The sequence below is a fragment of the Micropterus dolomieu genome, linkage group LG23, assembly GCF_021292245.1.
Source record: "Micropterus dolomieu isolate WLL.071019.BEF.003 ecotype Adirondacks linkage group LG23, ASM2129224v1, whole genome shotgun sequence".
NCBI classification, from domain to species: domain Eukaryota; kingdom Metazoa; phylum Chordata; class Actinopteri; order Centrarchiformes; family Centrarchidae; genus Micropterus; species Micropterus dolomieu.
Window position 1 is genome coordinate 5,179,432 of NC_060172.1, and position 10,160 is coordinate 5,189,591.

General features: G+C 41.7%; 2 protein-coding genes across 2 annotated transcripts in view; one reads left to right on the forward strand and one right to left on the reverse strand.

Moving 5' to 3' along the window:
• Positions 1–43: 43 nt before the first annotated feature.
• lg23h17orf49 (linkage group 23 C17orf49 homolog) lies at positions 44–7,921 on the reverse strand. Its single transcript, XM_046040255.1, has 6 exons — positions 7,564–7,921; positions 6,574–6,668; positions 6,266–6,367; positions 5,551–5,771; positions 3,496–3,600; positions 44–2,405 (listed from the first exon to the last, which is right to left on the reverse strand). The coding sequence occupies exons 1-6, from the start codon at positions 7,582–7,584 to the stop codon at positions 2,341–2,343; spliced, it is 609 nt and encodes a 202-aa protein (XP_045896211.1). The 5' UTR covers positions 7,585–7,921; the 3' UTR covers positions 44–2,340.
• Positions 7,922–7,982: 61 nt separating this feature from the next.
• The window catches only part of rnasekb (ribonuclease, RNase K b), a 4,699-nt gene continuing 2,521 nt past the window's right edge, over positions 7,983–10,160 (forward strand). The window contains exon 1 of the mRNA XM_046040256.1: positions 7,983–8,194. Coding sequence (XP_045896212.1) covers positions 8,117–8,194 — 78 coding nt within the window. The 5' untranslated portion in view covers positions 7,983–8,116. The remainder of the gene's footprint in view (positions 8,195–10,160) is intronic.

Below are 10,160 nucleotides of genomic sequence, written 5' to 3' on the forward strand. Positions count from 1 at the left end.
CTTTTAATCACCAGAAAAAATAAAACACAAGAGGAGCTGACAGTTTACTTTGTTTTTTTATTTAACATGTTTTTACATCACTTACAGCCACTGATTGATAAAATGTTCACGTCAAAAAGCTGATTTTGTTTTTAACATGATCCATCGCCAACCATCAGAAACACTGACAGTTTAAAGGAAGAGTTTCAATATTTTTTCTTGTCATGCTCAACGTGTTCCTTCGTCACCATAAACACACACTATAGTTTATTCTGACTCGGTCCAACATGTGGACTCATCCGCCACTGAAAATAGTCCCAAACAGATGCACTATTTCCTCCTGCTAGTCTGACAGAAACTACAGCGCCCGGGCTTCCTGTGGACCAGCATGGGAACTTTTTTCAGAAAAAAAATGTTCCGAAGTCAAGTTTAAAAGATAATTTAAGTCAAGACAGTCACAATTTGTGGTAAAACTGTTGAAGTGTAAGACTGAAAATACATAATTACAAAGATCACAAATACAAAATTTTCTCTCAGTGACTGAAGCTAACGTCACTGAAGCTAATGTTACTGAAGCTAATGTTACTGAAGATAGCATTACTAAAGCTAACGTGACTGAAGCTACTGTAACTGAAGCTACTGTAACTGAAGCTAAGTTCAATGAAGCTAACATCACTGCAGCTCACGTTACTGCAGCTAATGTTACTGAAGATACCATTACTGAAGCTAACGTGACTGAAGCTACTGCAACTGAAGCTAAGTTCAATGAAGCTAACATCACTGCAGCTCACGTTACTGCAGCTAATGTTACTGAAGATACCATTACTGAAGCTAACGTGACTGAAGCTACTGTAACTGAAGCTACTGCAACTGAAGCTAAGTTCAATGAAGCTAACGTCGCTGAAGCGAACATCAAAGAGCTTCCATGTGTAGATGATGTGGTGAAAGGACCAGGAGTCGTTGGATTAAACACATCAGGTGAGATACATCTGTGTGCGTGGAACATAGATAAGCTACCTAGCTAGTAGCAAGCAAGCAATGAACGTTAGCTTAGCATTACAGCGCCAACATGCTGGTGATTCATACGGTGCGAGAAAAGGGATGGTAGTTCATTGAACGGTTTCACATAAAACTAAATGTCACTTTAATGCGACTTTCTCAACTTAAATATCGTTAAACTGACAAACAAAAACGATTCAAACGGTATCTAAACATCAGTTGTCTCTTGCCGTTGACTATGATCATATTTTTTTCTGAAAAATGTCTCCCATGGGGCTGAAGGGAGGGAAAAATACAGACCACCACCAGAGTTAAGTCCTGGTTGTGCTCAGGGGAGAAACCTTTTGATAAACTCAAGTTCAGTAAACTTATTTTGTTCCCTCGTTTGAACTTGTGTTAGACGCAGTCTGATACGTGGATATACGTCAATAAATGATCTTTGATGGTTTAAAAACACGTCCTACTGCTCTGAAGAAACATCCCGAATCCTCAAAGACTCCTCCAACCAGCAGGATGAAAAAATGTTTCCTGCCTAATAAAATCATTTTCAACCCTTTCCTTCTCCTGATATAAACAAAGACGGCTGCCAGACAGAGCTGCCTGCTTGAACATGAACCAAAAAACTGTTCTGTTATGTTGATGTTTCTTTGTAGTTCTTTACATTTTCATACAAAATAACATGTTAATATTTAGCTTCGGTTTTTTACTCATACTTTATATTGTTATTTTCTCTCTGTGAAGTGCACTGACAATGTTTTGTCAGGCAGGAGACGGCTCGAAGAGTCTTTGAGGATTCAGGAAACATCTTCAGATCCCTCAATTGAGGGATTAAACAATCAGTTTGAGGATGAAATAAATCCTGAAAGCACGAGCGAGGTATCAACTAACTTCCAGCAGGGTCACACACTTTATCATCAGCACTGATCCGAGTTATTCTTCATGATGACAGACGGACGGTTCTTTTCCTTTTGTTTTTGTCAGATTTTTCAAACTTTTCAGAAACTAAAAGTCGCTGCTGAACAAACGTAATCCTGCCACACAGAAAGCAACAAACCAAAACCTGGAGTTCATCCGTCAGAACAAATTACCGTCCAGCTTAAAAAAAAAAAAAAAAAAAGAAGAAAGAAAATGTAAATAAATTTGATGGCTCCAAAATATTTCTCGTCACTTTTTAAATGTCTGAATCTTTGAAACATTTTCAGCTTAATGTGTTTTTACGCCTTCAGTTTAAAAAACGTGATGCAGAGACTCGAGTGTCTTCAGGAGACAAGAGGGAGAGGCCTTTTGTAGAAGAAAAGTGTTTGTGTTTGAGACGTTCAGGATGTTTTCTGTGGTCCTGGGGGTCGGCTGAGAGGTCAGAGGTCAGCGGGACAGCAGCGGGAGGTCGCTGGAGTTCATGATGAGGCTGGAGTCCAGGTTTAGGCTCTCTGCGGGAACAAGGGGAGACGTCGCATCCAGATCAACTCAAACTGTTCCATCCAATTGTAATGCAAATTTAAAGCGTACTTTTGAAATTGCGATTTGGAGCGAATAAACCAGGCTGCGGCGAGTCAGTAGTGACGTTACACACGGCTGTAATAAACAAGGCGTCTGGGTTCCAAACCAGAAACAAAACCAGTCGCATGAACCTGAGGACCAATGATCTCAGAAAAATGGAGAGAGGTCCTCAGGAATGTTTCAAGCGGGCAAGTTGCTACCAGCCATGTCTCCGCACGTTATGGGAATATCCGGTGTTATGCCGAGTTCTGCAAACACCTCCAGATAATGATTTTAAACACTGAAAAGGACCTTTAAGAGGTGAATGCATAATTCAGCAGAACAGATGATGAAGGCTACCTGCCCAGATCTGCATCCACCTCTTTTCCCAGCACAAATGAGCGTTACCGGCCGCGAGCTGCAGGAAATTCTCGGCCGGCGTGCAGAACTCTGCACAACCGGGCGAGACGCCGACAGCAGAAACAGCTGATCAGACGTGAGTTACAAGTTCGCTACGTCAGAGCTTACTCGGAAAAAGTGTTTCCATCTCCCGTTAAGCGCATTTACTCTTTTTCCACAAAAAACACCTCAAGCGAGCGCAAAAACATTTTTGCAAAATTAAGGATTTTTTTTTTTTTTTTTACTTTGACTTTAACTTTCCATCAACCTTTTCTAACGCGATACTTCAAAATGCGCATTAAAAAACCTTGATGGAAACACGGCTATATTCTACCAAGGCACCTTTACAAACTACAATAAATAACTGTCAGCCATCTTGTTCCGACTTCATTAACATTATGGAGTTAACGATCTTTCTCTTTACTTGTGTCTGTTCCCTAAAATAATTAACTGGTGACTAGTGTGGCGATCGTTTGTCACGTTTCTTCTTGCAATAAGAAAAAAAAATATCAGTAGATAGAAATATGACGTATAAGATCAGAGTTATAAATCACATGAAACACACTATAAGATCATTAATACTAAAAAAAGGATTGATAACTAGGTTTTGTTTTGAATAAATAAATCGTCGCTGAGCTTTACCTTGGTCAAAGTTGAGTTTTTTGGTGGAGGAGCCGTCGCCGAGTCCTTCGATGTCCACCAGGTCGCTGTTCACGTCTGAGTCGTTCAGGGCGCTGAGCGTCACGTCTGCAGAGGGAGGGAGGGAGAGAGGGAGGGAGGGAGAGAGAGAGAGAGGGAGGGAGAGAGGGAGGGACGTCGTCAAGATATATTAAATTACGTTAATTAAACTGGAATTTTAAGAGTCAAAATGTAATTGTCACTATCTGTTTTGAAGTTACAGAAATCTTAAAATCAATTTTGATTATTGTTTTAACTGTCTTTAACTTTAGTTCTGCCTGGTCAAAATGTAATCCCAGATATCTGTATGTCTGCTGGTGATGGAAGCAGCTAACAAGCCACCTCCTTATCTCTGTTAAGAGTTGTAAAGTCTAGTGAACTACGGCTGGGTATCGCTTAAAATTTTACAGTACCAGTACCCTTAAAGTGATACAGATACCACTAAAGTACTTCTATAGCTTGCGTAAAGTGCCACCTGCTAAAGCCATAGTAGCTGATTTACTATTTTTATATTATCTCATCCTGATCAGGTCATCCAATCAGACGAAGGACGACAGCTCGCGAGGTGTTTTTGTTTTTGAATACGAAAGAAGAAGTGAAATAGTTTATTGAACACTGTGAGTTGTGGAAAATGAATTTAAAAGGTTCAGTGTGTAATATTTCTGAGGATCTCTCGACAGAAATGCAACACAAGATAACATAACTGTGTTTTCAGTGGACCTCACATGATGAACCGTGACGTTTTTATTACCTTAGAATGAAACATTTCTATCTACAGACACCGCGGGGCCGCCATGTTTCTACAGTAGCCCAAACCAAGTATGTCCAGCTGCAGCCCGCAGACGAAGTTTACGGAAGTTGAACTTCCAAATATGGTTTGTCGCAGAAGACACCGCACGCAAACCGTGATGGCGTTAATCTCGGCCCACGTAATGCAAACCGTTTTATATTTTAAAGGCCAACAGCAGAACTTTAAATTCACTTCTGACAAGTTTTTGAGGTGAGAAATCAACTCTGTAGATTTTGAGTATCGGCAGTTTGACAAAAATTTATAGCGAATCAAAAATGTGTTCAAACATTTTTGGAGTTGAGAAGCTCCGTAAGTGCCGACCACGGTGCAGACGGGTGTTAATATTATATAGCTGCAGTAACGTTACCGAAGGCTGCGACACAGTGGAGGTTAACCGGGTCAACGTGCACACATCAATGACTTTAGGCACACGCCCTGTGAGGGCGAGAGTAATATACTTCTGAAGGCTGTCAGGAATAATTAGCCAGCTAGCTCCGTTCAGCCCCGTCACACAGACCACTGCAGCCAACGCAGCAGACGTGTCCAGCGACAGCTGAACCATAGTGTTAATGTTCGTACCGCTGTTATTCTGTCATTTAATTCTCAGTAATGTTGTAAAGTTTTAAATCAAGACACTCAAGATCTGGCTCTGGATGTTCAGAAACATTCTTGGCTTGTGAAATTTAAAATCACTTTGGAACAAATAAAAAAATAAACACTGCTTTATTATTATAAATAAATATTTGCAGTAATTATAGTATTAATATACTATAATATATAATTATAGTATAGGAATATTAATGCATAATGTACACTGATTACTACGTTGAAACTTATTTAACGGCTCTGCGTGGGCCGAGCGGCCCAGAAAAACGTCATCACGTTTTGTGTGCGGCGGCTTTTGGGACGAACCATATTTGGAAGTTCAAGTTCCGTCACATTTGTCTGCAGGCTCAAGGTGGAGGCTGATAAAAATCACACATGGACTAACAAGCGGCGTGCGGGAACATAAGAAAGAAGTGTTGCTTGCATGTTTGGCTGCGAGCAAAATCTTACAAATAGTCATTTTTTCCTGATCTGGTTACAAAAAGGACTGAATGCAGTATTCGTTTAAAAAGCATCGGAGAAGCTCGTTCTGTCTCATTTTCACACTATCTTGTCCACAACAGCCGATATGTAACGTCAAACTTGGCTAAAAGAACGTCGCCGTACTTCCTGTAATTTCTCACCTGCTGTCTTCTGTTTCTTGATGGGCGGGGCCAGAGAGGGGCTGCTCTGCATGCCGGTCGCCACGCCTACCTGCGAGGTGGGCACGGCGATCATGGCGGGAGCGGCGGGGGCCGGCGTCACAGCGACGGCTTTCTTCACGGTCTTCTTTGGGGCTTCAGAGGAAATGGGGACTCTGCTGTCCTCGTACAGCTTCCTCTTCACCGTGCTCTTTATCTGAGCGCTGCAGGAGGAGAAGAAACAGCCAATCAGCAGTCCGCCCTGTAGTCAGCTGATCGAACCTGACAAACCCCCCCTGAGCCCTGGAAAAACATTTTATAAACTCTTCATGTGTTTTGTGTGTAAAAATCGGACTTTGTAAAGTGAAGTACAACATCTCCCTCTGAGCTGGAGCAGAAAGTGGCATGAAAAGTACCTCAAATTTGTACAAAGTACAGTATTTGAGTAAATGTACTTACACTGTCACCTCCCTGATTATTAAAAGGTGTGTAAGAAGGTTTGTGCGTTAACTAGAGGAAAAGATTTACCAAAATGTCTCAATTATCCCAAACAAAAAATTTAAAATAATTAATTAAGGTAAAAATTACAACCTGAGCCACATCTGGATTTATTATATTATGGCTCTGTAAAGGGTTTTCTGCAGGAAATAAAACCTTTCAACGTGCAGAGCAGCCGTTAAAGCGGCTCGCTGCCGTCGTGACCAACAGGTGAGCTTACACAGTGCGCTCTTTGATCACAGTGCTGATGTTGTTGAGGTCGTCTCCGAACCGACGCACCGCCAGACGCAGCATCTCGATCTCCGTCTCCGTCCACTTGGCCCTGAGGACGAAGACAAGACTTCTTTATGCTTCTGCTGATTGATCTGTAACTTGTTTCCACGTCGTGTGTGTGTGTGCAGGAAGTTCGGCCAGATGATAATGATTTATGGAAGTCCCTTCAGAGGTGTTACTACTAACTGTCTGTTTGTTTTTTACTGCTCTGCACTTTCATTAATGCCAGCTCCAGTGTGTGTTTGTGTGCCTCACCCTGCAGGGCTGGAGTCTGACACCGGGTGCAGCTGCATGGTCAGCTCTCCTAACTTGGTGAAGGCGGCTCCTGCTGCTGAGAAAATCTCCCCCACCTGCAGCGCAGAGGACCGTGTGTTGGTTTGGTTTGAGGAGAACATCTCAGGTTAACATGATGATGGTGACGTTAAACTCTGGTCGCCCGTAGGCTCCTTCATTAGTACACCTTCATATAAAGGCAATTCTTGGTCTGCTGCCATCCTTTTATCATGCAGAAGAGTAATGGCCAATAAATACTCTTCTTTATGCTTTCTGTGCCAAATTCTTTTAATATTTAATTAATCGTTAAATGCTTTTCAATTAAAAATAAAAGAATTAGAGGCAGACTCCATAATATGTAAATGTTTTTTAATTGTGAAACTGACTCAAAACTACTCTTTTTAATTGTGAGCTCATTATTCTTCTGTGTAACTGTCTGTACTTGTGTTTTTTTCATTTTTATATATGCTACTGTCTGTCTTTGCCACATAATAATAATAATAACTACAGACAACACGTGCTGTATCTTTAATGTGAGCAGGAATCATATGATGATATATTGCCAATCTGCAGCTAAAAACTTTCTCAAGACTACAAATAATGAGGGTCTTCCACTAAAGTCTGCACAAAACCCGGTCCACCCAGCAGTGCCTTTAAACATAACTGAATGTCATAATCAAGAGCGTTTAACGTTTCACCACTGCTGGCAGGTGCAGCAAGTAACCAGTAAAGTGTGGGTTTCTTTTTAACATTACACGTGTAACTACGCGCCGAATCTACTGTTAGGTTCTACTAAATTAAAAAGTAAAAAAGTTGAGGCACTTTAATTGAAGTTTGTATTCGTGTCAGAAGAAAACGTTTTAAAGTGACAGATTTCTGAGTGGAGTTTGGTGTATAGCTGACCTGTGTGTGTGACCTGCTCTCTTAATGCGATTTACTGACCGTGCTCCTATAAACCAGGTGAGAACTTACCTTTGCAGAGGCAGACGTCATTTCGGTGAGAGAGTTGAAGCTCTTTTTTTTTTTCAAAACTTCGTTCTTCAATCAAAACAAAAACACTAAAATATCCGGCTAGCTGCTAAGCTAAAGTTAGCTCCTAGCTCGCTGTCGTTAGCGGGCTTCCATAGAGACCGTGAAAAGATTTAAGAAGATAAAACAAAGAAGCTTTGGGAGATCCGAACCTGATCAGAACCTGCGAATCAATCCGGAATCATTTATATTTTACATATTCAGAAGAAAAAAATTATAAAAATCGAACAACAAAAGGTAGACGGGATAAAGGGAATGTTGCGCTACTTTCGAAGTTGAACGCCATTGGTCAGTCACAGAGGAAGAGGCGGGGCGCGGGGCAGTGGGCGTTTTCATTGGTCGCTGTGCGTGGTCACGGTAGCTTCCGAGTTCCGCCGAGTAACGCCGAGTGATGAGGAGAATCAGCTGACTGCGAGGCTCCGTCGATGGATCATTCCTCCGTTTTCTCAGAGAATCAGAAATAAAAGCAGCTTCTGGTTGATCGATAAACGCGGACATGCCGTCGCTTCTGTTCTGCGGGCCGAAGATGGCCGCGTGCGGGATCGTGATCAGCATCTGGGGGGTCATCATGCTGGTAAGGCTTACTGAGCTCCGGCAAGGGGAGCCGACTATTTCCTGGAGTATCGGCGTCTGCTGGCGAACCAGATCACGGGGACGTTTTTGTATTGATCGTAAATGTTGGATCTCCTCACTGCTGATTGAGTTTGTTCACTAAACTCTTAAAAATGGTGAAACGCAAACCTTCTGACACAAAGTAATCCTTGGACACAGGTCCCACTCCGGCGAATAGACGGAGCCCCAGAAGGCCAAGCTAAATCTACGGTAGATAATATTACTGCATTAGTGATCAATACAGCGTCGGTGTGATCGATGACCTTGTTCTAAACAAATGTAATTTAATGTGTAATCAACACTGTGGATGCGGCTAAAGTCTGGTTTTACAGCCAAATGAATGATCACTGCCCAGCTGATCGAAGTGTTTCACCTTATTAACAGTTTAGTAGTTAAAGCTAAATCAGACACTTATTGATCAGTATCATGAACAGCCTGATGATTTATTTATAAATTATCTTGTCATATCATCTCGAAGGGATTAAATTGAGGAACTCCGGTAGCAGATAATTCCGGTTTAACTGAATCATGTGACTTTTATTTTTGCCCTCATGTGATGTTTCAGAGCAGGAAGTCAGTTTTTCCACTGACAGATCATAAAATATAACAGATGCAGGAGCTTTTATCTGCAGCTGTTGATGATGTCGTTTTGGATTCATAACGTGTTACTAGTTGCCAAAGTGTAAAACCGAGGCGACGTCTTCAGCTGTCCAAAGAAAGTCAGTTTACTGAGATAGAAATCTCACAAGTTAAGAAACAAATGCACATAGAATTATATATAATCCAATATAAACTAGTGCCAGGTGGGTTTTCAAGAACAGGGAGTTTGCTTTGGTTTGTCTCGGTGCATAACGGTCACATTTAACAAAGTAAGAGAAAAGTACAAGAATCTTAAATATAACAGACATTTACAACAATAATAAGCATAATAATGTGAAATAGTTTGTTTTAAGATGAAAAGAGCCAAATAATAACCTGATATCTGCAAAAATGTGCGTTAATGTAACACAGAGGCTGAAACAATGGAGAAGCTGTAAAGCAGAATGAATGAAAAATCACTTAAATAGTTAATCGATGAGCAACTTGAGTAATTGTTTCAGCTCCAGTTTGCTCAGCTCTTCCTGAGAAGATGTGAATGTTTTAAACCGTTCTCACTCCCAAGTCGTCACATATGGACACTTGGTCAAGACCCCTGGCGTCGGTATTTAACACCTTGGGAAGCCCTTCAGGCGTCAGTCCACACTACTGCGTTTCGGTTTTTAAACGAATCCGATCTCCGTCCACAGCAGCGTTTTAGCTGCGGATCAGAGTTGATCTCCGTCTGTATTAAAACGACAGCACAGCCGGTGGCCTTTCAGGTACGCTGGGCGTGTTGGTGTAAACATGAAGCAGATGGTTTGTTCCGTAGTTACAGAAGATTTGGCGAAAGAATAAAGTACTGCAGACGAAGAACTACATGAGATTTTATTTTGTATGGACCAATAACGAGCTGGGACTGTTACTGAATGTAACACGGGAGTTAAAAGCAGCTGTGGCGGCAGGATAACAGACTGGGAGTCGTCATAAAGTAAATACGGCGACATGACAGGACGAGTGTAGGTGAGTGTTATTTGCACGGCAGTCGGCGAGGGTGAGCGTCATCGTTTCTAAAGTCCTCCGTTTTAGTCTGGACGTAACAGAAGGTCACAGAAAAGTCAGAGTAAGGACGGGGTTGCGATGGACAGGTGGGTCAGAAACTGGACTTTCACCCAGGAGACGGGTTTCGTTTCCCGGGTGAAACAAAAAATCAACATTGATTCATTTTAGTAAAGTTATGCAACTTAACCGTCATAACGGTTTAACCCAAACCACGATCTTTTCCTAAACCTCACCGAGCGGTTTCGGTGCTGCCGAACAGGAAGTTTGATGTGAACGTGAATAATAACAAA

Excerpts from the sequence above, each read along its gene's own strand:
- lg23h17orf49 (XM_046040255.1), bottom strand. The coding sequence starts at position 7,584 with ATGACGTCTGCCTCTGCAAAG. Across the intron at positions 6,669-7,563 it reads TGACGTCTGCCTCTGCAAAG|GTGGGGGAGATTTTCTCAGC; the intron begins GTAAGTTCTCAC and ends TCTGCGCTGCAG. Across the intron at positions 6,368-6,573 it reads TCAGACTCCAGCCCTGCAGG|GGCCAAGTGGACGGAGACGG; the intron begins GTGAGGCACACA and ends CTTCGTCCTCAG.